Raw genomic sequence first — 22505 nt, 5'->3', positions numbered from 1 at the left:
TTATCATGGCCACCTATTCTTTTAATGCATCCCATTATTTTATTAGTGCTGATTCACAATTGACCTCTGCCTCAACCTTATAATTTCATATTGTAATCTACTCTAAATAAGAGTCAGTATTAATGCTCCCATATAAATTTGACTTTGTCAGTCAAACATCAATGTATTTGGATGACAATCTATTGTGCATGACGGCCCTCGACTCTTCCCTGACAGATTATATTGGAAAAGATAAGGATCTGGCATGACTAGTTTCCTTTTGTGCTCTAAGTGATAAACCTCCATCAGAAATGTCTGGTAGTGACTTTCCCATAAAGAACACAGGAGCAGAGCACTCAGCAATGATATTTTTGGGGCAACAGACTCTATATTGTATAATGCACCCCCATAGGCAGACTCTATAGCACAAGGCAGCTGTTATGACCTGGTGGTTAGGAGCACCCGGAACGACCTGATGGTTAAACTCACACAGGACAAGCTCTGGGAAGTGGGAGCTCTACCGACCGCAACCCCTAATCCTATCACACAACTAGAAATAGCCGTGGAGCGTACCTAGCACGACCTAGATGCCTCTTCACAGCCTAAGAGCTAACTAGCCCTAGAAATAGAAAATAAAGCCTACCTTGCCTCAGAGAAATTCCCCAAAGGAAAAGGCAGCCCCCCACATATATTGACTGTGAGTAAAGATGAAAGTCACAAACACAGAAATGAAACAGGTTTCAGCAAAGGGAGGCCAGACTTACTAAACAGACTGAGGATAGGAAAGGTATCTTTGCGGTCAGCACAAAACCCTACAAAAAGACCACGCAGAGTGTGCAAAAAGACCTCCGCACCGACTCACGGTGCGGAGGTGCCACTCTGCATCCCAGAGCTTCCAGCTAGCAGGGCAAGATCATGATAGCCAGCTGGACAAGGAAACAATGAACAAATAAATAACTAGCAGGAACTTAGCTTCTGCTGGAGTAGACAGGTCACCAGAAAGATCCAAGAGCGAACTGAACCAGTACAAGAACATTGACAGCTGGCATGGAGTAACGATCTGAGTGGAGTTAAATAGAACAGCCAGCCAAAGAATAAGCTACGTCACCTGTGGAAGGAACCTCAGAAGCAGAAGCTCCACTCACAGCCACCAGAGGGAGTCCATGGACAGAACTCGCCGAAGTACCATTCATGACCACAGGAGGGAGTTCGAAACAGAATTCACAACAGTACCCCCCCCCTTGAGGAGGGGTCACCGAACCCTCACCAGAGCCCCCTGGCCGATCAGGATGAGCCAAATGAAAGGCACAAACTAGATCGGCAGCATGAACATCAGAGGCAAAAACCCAGGAATTATCTTCCTGACCATAACCCTTCCACTTGACCAGGTACTGGAGTTTCCGTCTCGAAATACGAGAATCCAAAATCTTCTCCACCACATACTCCAACTCCCCCTCGACCAACACAGGGGCAGGAGGATCAACGGAGGGAACCATAGGCGCCACGTATCTCCGCAATAACGACCTATGGAACACATTATGGATGGCAAAAGAAGCTGGAAGGGCCAAACGAAATGACACAGGATGGTGAACTTCAGAAATCTTATACGGACCAATGAAACAAGGCTTAAACTTAGGAGAGGAAACCTTCATAGGAACATGACGAGATGACAACCAAACCAAATCCCCAACACGAAGTCGGGGACCAACACAGCGCCGGCGGTTAGCGAAACATTGAGCCTTCTCCTGGGACAATGTCAAATTGTCCACCACATGAGTCCAAATCTGCTGCAACCTGTCCACCACCGTATCCACACCAGGACAGTCCGAAGGCTCAAACTGCCCTGAAGAGAAACGAGGATGGAAACCAGAATTACAGAAAAAAGCGAAACCAAAGTAGCCGAGCTGGCCCGATTATTAAGGGCGAACTCAGCCAAAGGCAAGAAGGACACCCAATCATCCTGATCAGCAGAAACAAAGCATCTCAGATATGTTTCCAAAGTCTGATTAGTTCATTCGGTTTGGTCATTTGTCTGAGGATGGAAAGCCGAAGAAAAAGACAAATCAATGCCCATCTTAGCACAAAAGGACCGCCAAAACCTCGAAACAAACTGGGAACCTCTATCCGAGACGATGTTCTCCGGAATGCCATGCAAACGAACCACATGCTGGAAAAACAATGGCACCAAATCAGAGGAGGAAGGCAATTTAGACAAGGGTACCGTTGCAGTGAGATGATCCACACAAGAGGACAGACCTTGAATGTCCATAGCTACACCTGTGTCCTGAACCACCCAGAGGCTTAGGGGAAAAGAAAGACAAAAAACACTGCAAAGAAAAAAAAATGGTCTCAGAACTTCCCTTATCCCTCTATTGAGATGCATAAATACTTTGGAACAGCTGTACTGTTATGACCTGGTGGTTAGGAGCACCCGGAACGACCTGATGGTTAAACTCACACAGGACAAGCTCTGGGAAGTGGGAGCTCTACCGACCGCAACCCCTAATCCTATCACACAACTAGAAATAGCCGTGGAGCGTACCTAACATGACCTAGACGCCTCTTCACAGCCTAAGAGCTAACTAGCCCTAGAAATAGAAAATAAAGCCTACCTTGCCTCAGAGAAATTCCCCAAAGGAAAAGGCAGCCCCCCACATATATTGACTGTGAGTAAAGATGAAAGTCACAAACACAGAAATGAAACAGGTTTCAGCAAAGGGAGGCCAGACTTACTAAACAGACTGAGGATAGGAAAGGTATCTTTGCGGTCAGCACAAAACCCTACAAAAAGACCACGCAGAGTGTGCAAAAAGACCTCCGCACCGACTCACGGTGCGGAGGTGCCACTCTGCATCCCAGAGCTTCCAGCTAGCAGGGCAAGATCATGATAGCCAGCTGGACAAGGAAACAATGAACAAATAAATAACTAGCAGGAACTTAGCTTTTGCTGGAGTAGACAGGTCACCAGAAAGATCCAAGAGGGAACTGAACCAGTACAAGAATATTGACAGCTGGCATGGAGTAACGATCTAAGTGGAGTTAAATAGAACAGCCAGCCAAAGAATAAACTATGTCACCTGTGGAAGGAACCTCAGAAGCAGCAGCTCCACTCACAGCCACCAGAGGGAGTCCATGGACAGAACTCGCCGAAGTACCATTCATGACCACAGGAGAGAGTTCGATAACAGAATTCACAACAGGCAGCACCCATAGGCAGACTATATACCGCAAGGCAGCACCCCATAGGCAGACCCTGTAGTATAAGGCAGCACCCCCATAGGCAAACCCTGTAGTATAAGGCAGCACCCCCATAGGCAGACCATGTAGTATAAGGCAGCACCCCCATAGGCAGACTCTGTAGTATAAGGCAGAACCCCATAGGCAGAACCTGCTGTATAAGGCAGCACCCCCATAGGCAGACTGTGCAGTATAATGCAGCCCCCATAGGCAGACCCTGTAGTATAAGGCTGCACCCCCATAGGCAGACCCTGTAGTATAAGGCAACACCCCTATAGGCAGACTCTATAGTATAAATTAGAACCACCATAGGCAGGCCCTGTAATATAAGAAAGCACCCCATAGGCAGACCCTGTAGTAAAAGACTGCACCCTCATAGGCAGACCCTGTAGTATAAGACAGCACCCCATAGGCAGACTCTGTAGTGTAAAGCAGCACCCCATAGGCAGACCCTGTAGTATAAGGCAGCATCCCATAGGCAGACCCTGTATAAGGCAACACCCCATGGGCAGACTCTGTAGTGTAAGACAGCACCCCCATAGGCAGACTTTGTAGTGTATGGCAGCACCTCCATAGGCAGACCCTGCTGTATAAGCCCTCACCCCCATAGGCAGACCCTGTAGTGTAAGGCAGAATCCCCATAGGCAGACTCTGTATTGTAAGGCAGCACCCCCATAGGCAGACCCTGCTGTATAAGACCACACCCCCATAGGCAGACCCTGCAGTATAAGGCAGCCCCATAGGCAGACCCTGTAGTATAAGGCAGCACCCCCATAGGCAGACCCTGTAGTGTAAGTCAGCACCCCCATAGGCAGACTCTAGTATAAGGCAGCACCCCCATAGGCAAACCTTGTAGTATAAGACAGCATCCCATAGGCAGAATCTGCATTATAAGGCAGCACCCCCATAGGCAGACCCTGTATAAGGCAACACCCCATAGGCAGACTTTGTAGTTTAAGACAGCACCCCCATAGGCAGACCCTGTAGTATAAGGTAGCACCCCCATAGGCAGACTTTGTAGTGTATGGCAGCACCCCCATAGGCAGACCCTGCTGTATAAGGCCTCACCCCCATAGGCAGACCCTGTAGGGTAAGGCAGCATCCCCATAGGCAGACTCTGTAGTATAAGGCAGCACCCCCATAGGCAGACCCTGTAGTATAAGGCAGCACCCCATAGGCAGGCTTTGTAGTGTATGGCAGCACCCCCATAGGCAGACTCTGTATTGTAAGGCAGCACCCCCATAGGCAGACCCTGCTGTATAAGACCACACCCCCATAGGCAGACCCTGCAGTATAAGGCAGCACCATAGGCAGACCCTGTAGTATAAGGCAGCACCCCTATAGGCAGACCCTGTAGTGTAAGTCAGCACCCCCATAGGCAGACTCTGTAGTATAAGGCATCACCCCCACAGGCAGTCTCTGTAGTATAAGGCAGCACCCACATAGGCAGACTCTGTAGTATAAGGCAGCACCCCATAGGCAGACCCTGTAGTATAAGGTAGCACCCCCATAGGCATACCCTGCTGTATAAGGCTTCACCTCCATAGGCAGACCTTGTAGGGTAAGGCAGCATCCCCATAGGCAGACTCTGTATTGTAAGGCAGCACCCCCATAGGCAGACCCTGCTGTATAAGACCACACCCCCATAGGCAGACCCTGCATTATAAGGCAGCACCATAGGCAGACCCTGTAGTATAAGGCAGCACCCCCATAGGCAAACCCTGCAGTATAAGGCAGCACCCCCATAGGCAGACTCTGTAGTATAAGGCATCACCCCCACAGGCAGTCTCTGTAGTATAAGGCAGCACCCACATAGGCAGACTGTAGTATAAAGCAGCACCCCCATAGGCAGACATTGTATAAGGCAGCACCCCCATAGGCAGACCCTGCAGTATAAGGCAGCACCCCCATAGGCAGGCCCTGTAGTATAAGGCAGCACTCCCATAGGCAGACCCTGTAGTATAAGGCAACCCTCATAAAAAAATACCTCTCTCCCTCCTTGTTCACACCGTGCTCCGAGCTCCCGCTCTTCTCCTGATAGCGGGTGCCGGGTAGTGAAATCATCGCGCCCCTGTCAGTGTCGGAGTCGGTGACATCAGACACTGACAGGGGGATGATGGGAGAAGGAGTGTAGCGCTCCTTCCCTCATCAATGCGGTCAGTTGTATCAGCTAAATGCTGAAACAGCTGACCTTGCGATGATGGGTGGAGGGCCAACTGCTGGCATCCGGGCCCCCACCTGCTTAGGCGACCCATAGCAGCAGAGAAGGGAGATTGATTCTCCCTGCTTTGCCACAGAATGTAACTGTAGCAGCGTGCGACACAGTTACAGTAGCGTAGCTCCGGGTGGGCCCCCTCTGAACACCGGACCCAGGGCTACTGCCCCCAGTAGCTATGCTACTGCCTTGTTCTAAGCTCTTGGCTCCTGCAGAATAAAAAAAACTCAAAGATAAATGAGAAAGTGAAGCTGCATCCTCTGTCTGGTACTTATTTCTTCTAGCAAGATTACTAGTGACCTAAGTTTGTGAGAGAACAAAATGTCTAAAATACATTATCCGGATTCCTTCAACCTTTCTAAATCATGTTTATTATTCATAAACAAAAGCATCATGCTTAGAATAATTTAGATTTGTTTGCATGTTTCATTTTTGAGATTTGATCTGGGGAATCTGACCCATGCTAACTTTTATAGCCAAATGAATGGGATTATCAAAAAAGCTCAAATTATGCTCTTCCTTGTCATTCTTTGTTCAAAAGTGGGCATTACTGGTGTGTAGTTCCATCAATGATTCCTGCAGCCAATCACTGGTTTGAGTCGTTACTTGATATACTTTTGGTTTCACTGCAGCATCCGTGAGAAATTTAAAGGGTGAAAACTGTTTTAACATTGGTTTTGGAAATGTGTCAAGCTATAAAATAAAATACTTGCCACATCCTGATAACATTTGGAAAATATTATAGCAAGAGGTCAAGACATGTCCTTCAACTTTAACTTTTTATTAAAGAAGTGCTAAAGTACTGGACATTCAGTACATCTTATTTAATTACCAAAATTATTGACAAATGTACAAAACTTAACTTACATTTTTAGGGAGATATTTCAGTTGAGCATCCATTACGTGAATGTAAACAGTCCTGGGTATAAATTGACATAAATATACAGGGGAATCCCTTAAAACTTTTAATACTAGATAAACCTCTTAAATTAGGCATCTGATATTGGCATTTGGCACATGGAAGTGACACACCCTGTGAAATCGAATGTATTTAATTCCATTTTCTTCTTCAGGCATGCCACCAAATTACAGAGGTAAAAACACATACAGTTTCTATAAAAGGGAGGATATTATTAGTATTATTATGTTGGATCTCAAACTATTAAAAGTATCAGTGGGTCACTAGAAAGAAATATAAGACCAAACATTGGTAATAGAAATGTACTAAACACAGTTATGTTTTTTTTTACTTTTTACATATCTTTTAAAGTTTTTGAAGTGAGAATTTATAAATTATGAAACAATATTTTCTTTGCAAAATGAGTTGCAATTGTATATATTTGAACAAGGTGTAAAGACGTTGTGTGGTATAAAAATATATATTCTTGGACTTTAAAAGTCTTGAATCCAAGAAATATTTTGTCTTTCTCACTCCATCAATGTTTTCTGTCGAACTTTCTTTACTTTTGTTGACCCGGTAAAGCTGATCCAGGGAAAGATTTGATCCAATTTCAGCGCAATCTGTACATTAAATCCATCATCTTGTCTTTCTTATAATGCTTAACTATTAATGATGCCCTCAAAGAAAATGGATCCACATAAGGTGGGGCTTGGAGCCCTGCATAAAATCTCCAATTGTTTTCCACTTGTTATCACAATGACGCCTTTTTATCCTTGGCACCGTACATCTCAGCAAGCTTTTTAAACCGAGGACCCCAGTCATTAAGGTAGTCATAGCTCTGCTCGGAGTCTGTACTGAAAGACTGTAATGAGCTTAAGGACTGAGCCACTGATCCTTCTCCCTCAAACATATATGTCTGAAGAGAGTCAAATGGAGGTGCACAAACATCTGTATCCGCTTCAAAGAGTTTAGCCAACATGTAGCTGTGTACATTATTGTTCATGACACACGTCTGAGGCACATAGCGAGACAAGCTTTCAATCTCTGGCTGCATGTCCTGTCTGCTTTTTCCAACATGTGTCTCCCTTGAACTCCATAGAGTTGCGATATCAAATGCTTCAGTATCTTCTTCTCCCCCTCCTTCGTCATCATACCTTACAATGTTTTCATGAACGTTGTCCTCTTCATCAATAGTATACGGCTGCTTTCTCTGCCTTCTCATGGATAAAATAAGGAGGACTAGCACTGAAAAGCAAAAAAAAAATAAGAATAAAGATGAAAAAAGTGATAAAACCCAGTGCAACCTTAGCAAAATATAAAGTCCTGCAACCACATAGAGGGTCTCATGGGAATATTGTTCTTCTGTACACCCATTGTGTCCGTTTTGTTTATGTATTGTTTAGGTGTTCTTTTACATACTACTGATGCTGAATTTTATTGTGAGTACACAGGAAAGGTTTTCTTTTGATAACTCTTCCATGAAGGCCATATATGTAAAGGTGTCCCTGAGGAGTAGAACAATGTACCACAGCTCCAGAGTCTGCTAAATCTTTCGAAAGGTCTTTTGCAGTCAAGTGGGGGTTCTGATTTGCCTCTCTAGCAATCTTACTAGCAGCTAAATTTTGCTTGGTATTTCCAGCATCATATATTTTTTTCTTAATACACCGTTTACTTACCGATCAGATTAATTTATTTTACATTTTGATAGACTGGACATTTCTGAACTTGGCGATACAAAATATATATATTTTATTTTTTGTTAATTGTTTTATTTTTAATGGGGTGATATGAACTTTTGTTATTTTAATTTTTTTTATATAGTTTAGTTTTTTTTTTTACCTTTTGTTATCCTGTATTTAATAGTTATTTTAGGAGATTTAAAGCTGTGATTGTCTGCTGGGCTGGATCAATGACGTGCTTTCTGTCTGCGCGTGTTAAATGCCGCTGTCAATAATTGACAGCGGCATTTAACTGGTTAACAGACAGAGGTTTATCTCAGAACCAGACGTGGCTGTTAGAGGCACTTGATGGCTGATTAAGTCTGCCATCAAGTGCATGGAAAGATGCAGGCTCAGCTTGTGAGCCTGTATCAAAGGCAGGGACAAGGCCAATAAAGTAACTATATATCATTGGTCATGAAGTGGATATAGGCCTGATTACTCCAAAACTCCCGTCCTTACAAAAACAGTCCACAGCTATCACAGCTATCCTTGTGCAGACAATACCCTACATGTGTATGGTGCTCGCTCTCTACCAATGCGTTTCTTCCTTTCAAGGTCATCAGAGGATGACAATACACATATCCAAGTATACAAGGGCTATGATACCTGCTTCCCTGTATTGGACCTAGCATTCAGTTGTGAACTGCCCTATTAAGGATGGAAGTTTTGAGGTATTCAAGGTCTATATAGACTAAATAGGGATGAATATGGCAATCTCCAAGCTCCGATCTGGAGGACGGACAAGTCTTTGCAGGACCAAATGCTGTGCGAGGACTACCTCATTTGGATTTGACTGATGGCTGAGATGGTTCTCTCTCCTTTTTCCACTTTTTCCTCTGTGAGTCACTAATGATCTATTAGACAGTTACCTTTACCAACCATGTGGATCTTTCATGATTAGGAACCATCTATGGTTGCCTGCGCACTGTCAGTATTCACCTATCAAGACAACCTTTTACCACAATTAGTGACAGCATCTGTCATGCTTATATCCATCACTGTGGAGCGTTCATTTGTGTGCTTTTTTACCTGTTGTACATTGGTAATTTAGTATTGTGTAATTATTTATGGAATTTTAATAGCTTACTAAAAGTTATGTTTTAACTCATACTCATAAATTGCATATTTACTTTATGAGCTGGTGACAAAACTTGGAGTTGTTGGAACGTAGAGACAGAATTGTTTCAGGCGCACATTTTGCTTGCTTATCCCATTTAAGAGCAGCATGATATAGGGGCACAGATCCTGATTACGGAGAAGTATCACTTACTAGGGTGCTTGCCACAGTTTTGATAAAATAACTGTTTATCTGCTGCAGTCCTCTGAACGCTGAGCTTTGTATACCTTGCCATCCCCACAACACTGATTGACAGCTCCCTTTGTAAACTGCGCAAAACCAGAAAGCTGCTAGACAGTGGTGGAGTCTGGGTTATACAGAGCTAGAGCTCATAAATATGAAGGCGTACATGGCTGCAGATATACTAGTCTTCTAGTGATAATCTTTTGCTTATAAAGCAGTGACTTTATCAAAACTACACCAAGCAACCCAGTGACACATCGCTGGAATTGGAGTCTCTGTGCCTATATGCTGCTCTCACATTAGGTGGCAAGGACCTGGTGACAGATTCCCTTTAAGATTCTAACATAACATTGCTGAATAAGGAGGAAACAGTAATGGTGCATGTTAGGAGCAGGAAGTAGAAATTATCTATTATCTATTTGTCAATCTATTATCTATTTATAAATCTATATGTTATCTATTTGTCTATATCTATTTATCTGTATATCTATCTATAATAATAATTTTATTTATATAGCGCCAAGATGTTCCGCAGCACTTTATAATTAAGCGGTGACATATAAAGACAGTAAATTCAATACAACGTAAGAAAGTTTAAACAGTGACATTAGGGTGAGGTCCCTGCTCACAAGCTTGCAATCTACAAGGAAATAGGGGGACACAATAGGTGAAATGTGCTTGTTATTTCAGGTCCAACAATTATAATAAATAGGGATTTTCATGTGAAGCTGCATGATCCGGTCATCAGCCAATACGACTACGTGTAATAATCAAATGCAGTTATGGTGTGCATGGAGGGTGTGGAGACAGATGAATAGGAGGGAGCAACTTCTGCATAATATTTAGAAGGAGGGAAGAGTACAGAGTTAGGTTAGTGGGTTGAGGTGATGGGCTTGTTTAAAGAGATGTGTTTTTAAAGCACGCTTAAAAACGTGGGGGCTAGGTATTAGTTGGATCAACTGGGGTAGTGCATTCCAGAGAATTGGTGCAGCATGGGAGAAGTCTTGGAGAAGGAGGTGGAAGGTTTAGATCAGTTTCAGAATGGAGGGTGAGTGTAGGGCGATAGACAGAGATGAGCGAGAATTTATAGGGTGGTACAGAACCGTGGAGGACTTTGTGGGTGAGAGTGTTGAGTTTATATTGTATTCTGTAGCGAATGGGCAACCAGTGTAATTACCAGAAGGATGTGGAAAGCATCCGTGAAGCTGACGGACAGAAATATGACCAAGATGGTTTGGTGGGAAGAAAATTTAGTTAGAGGGAGACCAATAAATAGAGAGTTGCATTAGTCCAGACAAGAATAAATAAGAGCAACAGTAATAGTTTTAGCAGTTTCAATGGTGAGAAAAGGTTCGATTATTGAGTTGTTTTTAAGATGCAGGTGACAAAAGTAAGTGAGGAATTGGATATAGGGAATACATTTCTGTGTCAAATACAACCCCAGGACAATGAGCATGCTGCTTGGGGGTTATTGTTGAACCCAACAAGGTAATTTCAATATCAGGTAGGGTTAGGGTAGAAGAGGGGAAAAACACAAGAAGTTTAATTTTGGAGAGATTCATTTTCAAATAGAGGGAGGACATAATGTTAGAGATTGTGGACAAATAATCCTTGGTATTTTGTATTAGGATTGGGGTGATGTCAGGAAAGAAGTATATAATTGGGTGCCATCAGTATAGAAATGGTACTGGAACCCAAATCTACTGATTTGGTACTGATTTACTGTTTGTCCAATTAGAGTAATGTAAGAGGAGGGGACCTAGGTCTGACCCCTGAGGAGCCCTGATTGTAAGGGAACGAGGAGAAGAGTAAGATCCAGCAAAAGATACAGTGAAGGAGCGGTTAGAGAGGTAGCAGGAGAACTAGGAGAGAACACTGTTCTTGAGCCCGATAGAGTGCAGCATAGTGAGCAGGAGCTGGAAATCCACAGTGTCAAGTGCAGCAGAGAGATCCAGGAGAATCAGCAGGGAGCAGAGTCCATTGGATTTAACTGTTAATACATTGTTAGGGACTTCAGTGCGAGCAGTTTCATTAGAGTGTAAAGAGCAGAAACCAGATTGTAAGGGGTCAAGAAGAGAGTGATCTGAGAGATAGCGGATTAGATGGGAGTGGACAAAGCGTTCCAGGAGTTTAGAGATGAAGGGAAGATTAGAGACAGATCTGTAGTTAGCAGTGCAGTTGTGGTTGAAGGATATTTTTTAAATAAATGGGTTATGATGGCATGTTTAAATCAGGAGGGGAAGATACCAGAAGAAAGATAGAGGTTAAATAGTTTAGTTAGGTGAGTGGTGACCATCGGTGAGAGAGACTGCAGGAGATGTGAGGGAATTGGGTCACTGGTGCAGGTTGTAGGGAGAAAAGAAGTGAGAAGCCGGGTAGCTTTGTCTTCTGTAGCATGCTCAAAGATGACAAGTTAGCGTGACATGCGAAATGTCCTGATGGGTGTGGTTTACTCTAGGAGTTAAGTGGCCAGATCCTCCTCTGAAGTTGGTGAAAAGTGCCAGTTGTTTAGGGCTCAGAAGGGAGCATAAAAAGTTGCAAACATGATTATAGACAGATTTTTTAAAATATTTGCCTAAAATGCATGAAACGCATTTTTATGAATATGGCACAAAATATATTAGTGATTACCACAAGATAAAAAAAGAAAAGTGTCTTAAATGATGAACCAGACCTTAGATGCTTAGTTTATACCACCTGTTTGGTCTGTCAGGCAGTCTGTAGATAAATGGTACTTTAGTTTTACAGTGTTTTGACTTGAGTGGATTTAAATCTATTAGAGGGAACCTGTCACCTGAATTTGGCGGGACCAGTTTTTGGTCATATGGGCGGAGTTTTCGGGTGTTTGACTCACCCTTTCCTTACCCGCTGGCTGCATCCTGGCCGCAATATTCATTCTATGTCCTCCGTAGTACACGCCTGCGCAAGGCAAAACTCCGCCCATATGACCAAAATCTGGTCCCGCCAAATTCAGGTGACAGGTTCCCTTTAAAGTAGTGCTCCAATGTTTTTTTTTTTTAAATATTACTACAGTCTTTTTATGTATGTAATAAGCAAATATGAAATTATGTAGCTGTTCCTTTCTATCTGACAAATCATGGTATTCTTCTCCTAAAGTCATGCAACCTCATGGTGACCTACTGGGAATTACATGGCTTTATGTCCCTGAAGAGGGGTCATTATCCCAGTCACTAAAACAGTTTTATGATGTAACAGCATGAACTGAACCACAGAGGTTCTCCACAGATGGTACAGAGATTACTATCACAGTTACTGATGATGATTAGATATCTTCTATCACACTGTATACTTATAACATATTAGTTTGTTTATGAAAACATAGTGAGAATGATAATCACAGTGGAACCAAAGCAGGCAGAGGTGGTATGGACTCTAACTGCCCATGCAATGCCATGATCATGCATCAACACACTTAAAGGAGAGCATAGCGAAATAAAATGCAATGTGAAATCTGGGAATCAATATTGAAACAGAAGGGAAGAAAACAGTAGGCAAAACTACATGGATAAAAGTACACCATTCATAAGAGAGGTGCAGAGAGTGCTAGACAATTTTGATGGGTGATGTAGGAATGGTGAAAAAATTTACAAAATTATCATCACAATATTAGTTAACATTTTATGATGCTTTTTAGTTCTGAATAAAAGAAGTGTACTATAGCATACTTCCTGAACATATGTCAAATACTTTTTTTTTCAGATGATGAGTCAGTAATACTAACCAAATACTTTCTGTGGTTTGCCCTCAGAGCGTACTTTATGACATACGCTATAAACACTATGTGAACATAGGCTTGCTTACACTTCATAGAGACTTGCATGCAGGGTGTATTAGCTGCACAACGTAAAGGAAAATATTTAGAATTGAGAGTCCTCAGTGGTTGATACATTTTAATGGCTAACTGAAAAGATGGTAACAAATTGCAAGCTTTCGAGACTACATACGTCTCTTCTATTTGCCTGATGAAGAGACCTGTGCAGTCTCGAAAGCTTGCAATTTGTTACCATCTTTTCAGTTAGCCATTAAAAGGTATCAACCACTGAGGACTCTCAATTCTAAATATTTTTCCATCTACTGGCTAACACGGTACAAAGATATATTTCTTTCCTGTATCAACGTAAAGGACACATTCTAAAACCCTTATTTTGGCATCGGGCGAGCTTGTCCCACCCCTGGTGCACCTTTTTTCATATTTGTTCTTGTCTGTTGGAAACTTTTGAATGAATGACAGATAAATTACCTTTGACTCAGAAAAACAAAAATACTTCTAAACAACCCCGTAGTAGGAGGGTGTGTGATGCTGAGGGTTAGGCCGACGTCACACTTAACGCATGAAAAATAGGTCCGATTCTCTTGGCCGAGAGTCGCACAGATATTCTCCGTATGGTCATCCGTGTGTAATGGGTTTGCAATGTGATGATGCGATTTCCTCGCATCTATGTGTCTGTATGACATCCGTATGCAAACCGTATGACAGGCGTATGGCTTGACATTTCTCACTGCTTTTCCCCAATGAATTTAATGACTCAATGGGTTGAAATGAGGAAAATGTGTGTGTATTCCTCGCAAGTCACACTGATGGTCCGTGTGGTGTCCGATTTTTTTCTCGCACCCATAGACTTGCATTGGCGAGACTCGGCTGATATACACGTAAAATCTCAGCATGCTGCGATTTCACTCGCACGTAGATTACGCCCAAGAAATAAAACGTTGATGTGAGTACATGGTCTTTATAACCCATACAGACAGTCCTGAAATGTTGGATATCTGCAGAGAAAATCACGCAGTACGATCACCTGCTGACAACTCATTTACATGCATGGAGCACAAGATTAGAGATCACAAATTCCACATTATCATACAGCAGCTGCCTCCGAGTGTTAATTAGGACCCAGGGATGTCATGAAATTAATATGGACAATAAAGCAATCTGTCAGCTCAGTTTCCAGCGACATATTTCCAGCGTGTGAATTTCTGGTCTTTTATGTCATATAAGTGCCCCCTTATTGCATGAACCTCAGAAGTTCTGTCTATTTTAATGTATTATTTATTGCAACTTACAAGCCTAATGCAATCAAATGAGTAGATTTACAGCCCTTGTTTCCTGAAAGCAAGAAGAAGGCAACACAAACTAAGCCAAATCCATTTGATAACTGTGAACAACGGCTTCCTTCTGAAGTATAAGTAAGGTGTATTTCAGTGCTGTGGCTTCAGTATTTAAAGGGACTCTGTCACCTGAATTTGGCGGGCTCTCTGTCCGGTCCGATGGGCGGTGTTTTCTCTCCTTTCATGCACCCCTTCGTTTCCCGCTGGCCGCAATATGGTCTTGAATTTGATTTGGTTTCCTCCGTAGTACATGCGTGCGCAATGCAATCTTGCCTTGCGCACGCACAGTATGCTTTGCCCAACTGCGTAGTGCACAGGCGCATGCGCACTAATGCTTTTTGGCTTTGCCCGCAGTTGGGCAAAGCATACTACACGTGCCACATGGCTGTACTAGATCAGGCAAACATAGCGGTGGCCCTTAATGGATACTAATGACTTATCATGAGGTCTGTCAAGTTCCACCAAAGTGTCTCCTGTTTTGAATGGAAAAATTGTACCCACAGGGCATTTTATAGCCCCATACTCGGTATTGGTAGGAGTCCCCATAGCTAAAGCCACACAGATCTCAAGAATTTCTTTCAATGCTGGGAATAATCTTTTAAAAGGAATCTGTCACCTGGATTTTGCTATGTAATCTGATTGCTGGAATCGAGGTCCCAGCCCCTGTATCACGCTGCTATGTGTCACTTGTCGGTCTGCATTTTGAAACGGTACCTGTTTTTCTCTGCTGCAGATCTAGCAGTTCTTTCTCTGAATGCTGAGCTCTGTATAACCCCGCCCACAACACTGATTGGCAGCTTGCTGTCTACACTGCACATTGATAGAGAGCTGCTAATCAGTGGTGGGGGCGGGGTTGCACAGAGCAGGTGACTTTGAGGCTGGAGGTTAGTTGTCTGGCAGTGATAATCTCCTGCTGATGAAACAGTGATTTTACCGAAACAGCAATAAACAGCCTAGCAAGTGACACATTACTGGAATCACGGTCTCAGTCCCTACATCATGCTGCTCTCAGATTATATAACAAAAACCTTCTGATAGATTCCCTTTAATAAAGGCAGAAGCTTTGGGGGCATTTATCATTTCGATAACATACTAAAAAGGTTTCTATAAATAAGTATAGCTTACCTAATAGTACAAAAATGCAGGCGAGGATAGCAATCAGTGCTCCTCTGCTTAGGCTTATGGGTAAAGTGTATGGTTCCGCACTACAAGACATTATATCACCATCTTGATCACAACTGCAGACTTGAACGGTCAGAGTACCAGTACTGCTCAACATTGGGCGCCCATTGTCTGCTATTAAGATTGGGATGTAAAAGATGCTCTGTTCACTTTGTTTGAAGCCAGATTTTCGAGTCAGGATCCAGGCTGTGTTATCTAGTAGACATGAAGACAAGCACAATCATTGTTAAATTACAGTAGTATTATTATTCTTATTATTATTATACATTTTTATAGCACCATTTATTCCATGGCGCTTTACATGTGAAAAGGGGGCAAATATAGACAAGTACAATAAACATGAGCAAAAAACAAGGCACACAGGTACATAAGGAGGACCCTGCCCTCGAGGGCTCACAGTCTGCACAGTATAACAGGTTATATAGTAAAGTAATTATTGTTAGGTCTTATTCATGCAAGCATAATGAAATCATTTTGAAAGTATTTTTTTTATCCATATTTAGAGGGCTATTCAGAAAATCCATGTTTCCCGGCTGCACTTTGATTAAAGGGCCACTGTCACCCACCTCCAACCGTTATAAACTAAAAGAGCCACCTTGTGCAGCAGTAATGCTGCATTCTAACAAGGTGGCTCATTTAGTTTTGTGTTCAGGTATTACTAAAATAAAGCGCTTTGAAACTTTGCAAAAATACCTATCTTTGTCCACGGAGGCGGGTCCTCAATCCCCAGCTTGAACGGTACTCTGCCGTCACTCACATCTTCAGGGGCTTTCGGCGCCACCCCCTCCGCGCTGTTTTCTCTTCAAATCCGGCACCTGCGCTGTGTAAATCTTTGTGGGGCAGTCGCAGTAAGCTCTGGCAGTCTGACATCCCAGCCAGGCTTGGAGACTGCGCCTGTGCTGGCGTGCGGCCACCCACCTTGAGAATCCCTGCCCCACACTGTGTTATGCATTATGCACAGTGCGGGGCTAGGATTCCTGGGCATGCGCACTGCGTGTGTCAGACTGTCACCCTGGTCCCCCGCCTTACAGCCTCTGTCTATTCAGCTGATCGTGCCTCCTCCTCTTCATAGCAATCACCGGGACGATCAGCTGAATAGACAGAGGCTGTAAGGCGGGGGACAGTCTGACACACGCAGTGCGCATGCTGTTGTGAATTCTGTTATCGAACTCCCTCCTGTGGTCATGAATGGTACTTCGGCGAGTTCTGTCCATGGACTCCCTCTGGTGGCTGAGTGGAGCTGCTGCTTCTGAGGTTCCTTCCACAGGTGATTTAGTTTATTCTTTGGCTGGCTGCTCTATTTAACTCCACTCAGATCGTTACTCTATGCCAGCTGTCAATGTTCTTGTACTGGTTCAGTTCGGTCTTGGATCTTTCAGGTGACCTGTCTACTCCAGCAGAAGCTAAGTCCCTGCTAGTTTATTATTTGTTCATTGTTTTCTTGTCCAGCTTGCTATCATGATTTTGCCTTGCAAGCTGGAAGCTCTGGGATGCAGAGTGGCACCTCCGCACCGTGAGTCGGTGCGGAGGTCTTTTTGCACACTCTGCGTGGTCTTTTTGTAGTTTTTTGTGCTGACCGCAAAGATACCTTTCCTATCCTCTGTCTGTTTAGTTAGTCTGGCCTCCCTTTGCTGAAACCTGTTTCATTTCTGTGTTTGTGACTTTCATCTTAACTCACAGTCAATATATGTGGGGGGCTTCCTTTACCTTTGGGGAATTTCTCTGAGGCAAGGTTGGCTTTATTTTCTATCTCTAGGGCTAGATAGCTCTTAGGCTGTGAAGAGGCATCTAGGGAGAGTCAGGAACGCTCCACGGCTATTTCTAGTGTGTGTGATAGCATTAGGGGTTGCGGTCAGCTGAGCTCCCACTTCCCAGAGCTTGTCCTTTGTTATTTTAACCATCAGGTCTTTTCGGGTGCTCGTAACCACCAGGTCCATAACAGCATGCCCAGGAATCCTAGCCCCGCACTGTGCATAATGCATATCACAGTGCGGGGCAGGGATTACCGAGGTGGGTGGCCGCACTGCCAGCACAGGCGCAGTCTCCAAGCCTGGCTGGGACGTCAGACCGCCAGAGCTTACTGCGCCTGCCCCACAAAGATTTACACAGCGCAGGTGCCGGATTTGAAGAGAAAACAGCGCGGAGGGGGCGGCGCCGAAAGCCCCTGAAGATGTGAGTGATGGCAGAGTACCGTTCAAGCTGGGGATTGAGGACCCGCCTCCGTGGACAAAGATAGGTATTTTTGCAAAGTTTCAAAGCGCTTTATTTTAGTAATACCTGAACACAAAACTAAAAGAGCCACCTTGTTAGAATGCAGCATTACTGCTGCACAAGGTGGCTCTTTTAGTTTATAACGGCTGGAGGGTGGTGACAGTGGCCCTTTAACTCCTTCACAACAGTGCCAATTTCCACTTTTGTGTTTTGTTTTTTCCTTCTTTCTTCCCAGAGACATACATTTTTATTTTTATGTCCACATTGGCATATGAGGGCTTGTTTTTTGCAGGACAAGTTGTACTTTTGAATGACACCTTTCATTTTATCACATGGTGTACTGGAAAATGAGAAAAAAAATCCAAGTCCAGTGAAATTATGACCTCCAATATAATTCTCCTGAACATTATGATTAGGGCTCGTTTCCATTTGCAAGAAACACGTCCGTGTCTCGCATGTGAAAACCAAGCTCTGGCACTGGCACTCCGGAGCGGAGCGTGCAGCTCCATGTGTTGCTATGCGGCCGCATGCTCCGCTCTGGAGTGTCGGCACCAGAGCTTGGTTTTCACATGCGAGACACAGACGTGTTTCTCGCAAATGGAAACGAGCCCTTACGGTGATACTCAGCATGTCTAGTTTTTTATTGTTTTAGGGGTGAAAAAAATCTGAAGTGTGCAAAAATTTTTGGGGGAGATTATATACCCACTCTCCGAGACCCGTAACATTTTTATTTTTCAGCTGATGGAGCTGTGTGATGGCTTATTTTTTTGCAGGGTGAGACTTTTTATTTTATTAATACCATTTTGGAATAGATGTGACATTTTAAAGGGACTCTGTCACCTGAATTTGGCGGGACTGGTTTTGGGTCATATGGGCGGAGTTTTCGGGTGTTTGATTCACCCTTTCCTTACCCGCTGGCTGCATGCTGGCTGCAATATTGGATTGAAGTTCATTCTCTGTCCTCCATAGTACACGCCTGCGCAAAGCAATATTGCAGCCAGCGGGTAAGGAAAGGGTGAATCAAACACCCGAAAACTCCGCCCATATGACCCAAAACCAGTCCCGCCAAATTCAGGTGACAGGTTCCCTTTAATTGCTTGTTTCAGCCTTTCTTGTGGAATTGTGGAGAGTGGAGAACAAAGAAATGCAATCTTGGTGTTCTTGAATTTTTTTTGTTTACGTTTTTACTGGGTTCATTGTTTTTAGATTTTGATAGATCCGACACTTCTGAACACCGCGATATGACACGTGTATTTTTTTTTCAATATCTTTTTTTTCAATGGGGAAAAAGAATGGTTATTTGAACTTTTAGTTTTTTTTTTTTAAACTTTTCACTGTTATTGTTTGTTTGGACTTGAAGGTGTGATAGTCCGATCACTTGTGCTATATACAGTGGGGCAAAAAAGTATTTAGTCAGTCAGCAATAGTGCAAGTTCCACCACTTAAAAAGATGAGAGGCGTCTGTAATTTACATCATAGGTAGACCTCAATTATAGGAGACAAACTGAGAAAAAAAAATCCAGAAAATCACATTGTCTGTTTTTTTTAACATTTTATTTGCATATTATGGTGGAAAATAAGTATTTGGTCAGAAACAAAATTTCATCTCAATACTTTGTAATATATCCTTTGTTGGCAATGACAGAGGTCAAACGTTTTCTGTAAGTCTTCACAAGGTTGCCACACACTGTTGTTGGTATGTTGGCCCATTCCTCCATGCAGATCTCCTCTAGAGCAGTGATGTTTTTGGCTTTTCGCTTGGCAACACGGACTTTCAACTCCCTCCAAAGGTTTTCTATAGGGTTGAGATCTGGAGACTGGCTAGGCCACTCCAGGACCTTGAAATGCTTCTTACGAAGCCACTCCTTCGTTGCCCTGGCGGTGTACTTTGGATCATTGTCATGTTGAAAGACCCAGCCACGTTTCATCTTCAATGCCCTTGCTGATGGAAGGAGGTTTGCACTCAAAATCTCACGATACATGGCCCCATTCATTCTTTCATGCACCCGGATCAATTCTTTCATGTACCCGGATCAGTCGTCCTGGCCCCTTTGCAGAGAAACAGCCCCAAAGCATGATGTTTCCACCACCATGCTTTACAGTAGGTATGGTGTTTGATGGATGCAACTCAGTATTCTTTTTCCTCCAAACACGACAAGTTGTGTTTCTACCAAACAGTTCCAGTTTGGTTTCATCAGACCATAGGACATTCTCCCAAAACTCCTCTGGATCATCCAAATGCTCTCTAGCAAACTTCAGACGGGCCCGGACATGTACTGGCTTAAGCAGTGGGACACGTCTGGCACTGCAGGATCTGAGTCCATGGTGGCGTAGTGTGTTACTTATGGTAGGCCTTGTTACATTGGTCCCAGCTCTCTGCAGTTCATTCACTAGGTCCCCCCGCGTGGTTCTGGGATTTTTGCTCACCGTTCTTGTGATCATTCTGACCCCACGGGGTGGGATTTTGCGTGGAGCCCCAGATCGAGGGAGATTATCAGTGGTCTTGTATGTCTTCCATTTTCTAATTATTGCTCCCACTGTTGATTTCTTCACTCCAAGCTGGTTGGCTATTGCAGATTCAGTCTTCCCAGCCTGGTGCAGGGCTACAATTTTGTTTCTGGTGTCCTTTGACAGCTCTTTGGTCTTCACCATAGTGGAGTTTGGAGTCAGACTGTTTGAGGGTGTGCACAGGTGTCTTTTTATACTGATAACAAGTTTAAACAGGTGCCATTACTACAGGTAATGAGTGGAGGAAAGAGGAGACTCTTAAAGAAGAAGTTACAGGTCTGTGAGAGCCAGAAATCTTGATTGTTTGTTTCTGACCAAATACTTATTTTCCACCATAGTATGCAAAAAAATGATAAAAAAACAGACAATGTGATTTTCTGGATTTTTTTTTCTCAGTTTGTCTCCCATAGTTGAGGTTTACCTATGATGTAAATTACAGACGCCTCGCATCTTTTTAAGTGGTGGAACTTGCACTATTGCTAACTGACTGAATACTTTTTTAACATAGTAACATAGTAACATAGTTAGTAAGGCCGAAAAAAGACATTTGTCCATCCAGTTCAGCCTATATTCCATCATAATAAATACCCAGATCTACGTCCTTCTACAGAACCTAATAATTGTATGATACAATATTGTTCTGCTCCAGGAAGACATCCAGGCCTCTCTTGAACCCCTCGACTGAGTTCGCCATCACCACCTCCTCAGGCAAGCAATTCCAGATTCTCACTGCCCTAACAGTAAAGAATCCTCTTCTATGTTGGTGGAAAAACCTTCTCTCCTCCAGACGCAAAGAATGCCCCCTTGTGCCCGTCACCTTCCTTGGTATAAACAGATCCTCAGCGAGATATTTGTATTGTCCCCTTATATACTTATACATGGTTATTAGATCGCCCCTCAGTCGTCTTTTTTCTAGACTAAATAATCCTAATTTCGCTAATCTATCTGGGTATTGTAGTTCTCCCATCCCCTTTATTAATTTTGTTGCCCTCCTTTGTACTCTCTCTAGTTCCATTATATCCTTCCTGAGCACCGGTGCCCAAAACTGGACACAGTACTCCATGTGCGGTCTAACTAGGGATTTGTACAGAGGCAGTATAATGCTCTCATCATGTGTATCCAGACCTCTTTTAATGCACCCCATGATCCTGTTTGCCTTGGCAGCTGCTGCCTGGCACTGGCTGCTCCAGGTAAGTTTATCATTAACTAGGATCCCCAAGTCCTTCTCCCTGTCAGATTTACCCAGTGGTTTCCCGTTCAGTGTGTAATGGTGATATTGATTCCCTCTTCCCATGTGTATAACCTTACATTTATCATTGTTAAACCTCATCTGCCACCTTTCAGCCCAAGTTTCCAACTTATCCAGATCCATCTGTAGCAAAATACTATCTTCTCTTGTATTAACTGCTTTACATAGTTTTGTATCATCTGCAAATATCGATATTTTACTGTGTAAACCTTCTACCAGATCATTAATGGATATGTTGAAGAGAACAGGTCCCAATACTGACCCCTGCGGTACCCCACTGGTCACAGCGACCCAGTTAGAGACTATACCATTTATAACCACCCTCTGCTTTCTATCACTAAGCCAGTTACTAACCCATTTACACACATTTTCCCCCAGACCAAGCATTCTCATTTTGTGTACCAACCTCTTGTGCGGCACGGTATCAAACGCTTTGGAAAAATCGAGATATACCACGTCCAATGACTCACCGTGGTCCAGTCTATAGCTTACCTCTTCATAAAAACTGATTAGATTGGTTTGACAGGAGCGATTTCTCGCCCATTTTTGCCCCACTGTATAGCGATGCCACAGCATTGCTGCATATAGCAAAAATCATGGTCTCCTTCGAAGCCTGGCCAGAAATGCTCTGTAATGACAAGCACAAGGGTCATCAGCTGCCCCCGGCTGTCATGACAACTCATCGGTGCCCCACGATTAAGTCACGGGCACCGATGGGTGAGATAATGAAGCGCATGCCAGTGCATATTAAATTCCACTGTCAGAGATTGGCAGTGGCGTTTAACAGGTTAACAATTGTGCCGGATCACTTCTGCACCCGCAATTGTTAGCGGAAGGTCTTGGCTGTAGTACACAGCCATTACATACCATTCCAT

The 22505-nt window shown here is 43.5% G+C and overlaps 1 protein-coding gene across 2 annotated transcripts in view; it reads right to left on the bottom strand.

Annotated features, from left to right (window-relative positions):
- Positions 1–6196: 6196 nt before the first annotated feature.
- CDH20 (cadherin 20) overlaps positions 6197–22505 on the bottom strand; it is a 762886-nt gene continuing 746577 nt past the window's right edge. For both annotated transcript variants that reach the window (XM_069730620.1, XM_069730619.1), the window contains 2 exons: positions 15606–15857; positions 6197–7577 (listed from right to left, as the gene is read on the bottom strand). In XM_069730620.1, coding sequence (XP_069586721.1) covers positions 7084–7577; positions 15606–15857 — 746 coding nt within the window. In that variant the 3' untranslated portion in view covers positions 6197–7083. The remainder of the gene's footprint in view (positions 7578–15605; positions 15858–22505) is intronic.

The sequence above is a fragment of the Ranitomeya imitator genome, chromosome 6 (genome assembly GCF_032444005.1).
Source record: "Ranitomeya imitator isolate aRanImi1 chromosome 6, aRanImi1.pri, whole genome shotgun sequence".
Lineage (NCBI taxonomy): Eukaryota > Metazoa > Chordata > Amphibia > Anura > Dendrobatidae > Ranitomeya > Ranitomeya imitator.
Note: the sequence above shows the minus strand (reverse complement) of the source record. Positions and strands in the feature narration are given on the sequence as shown.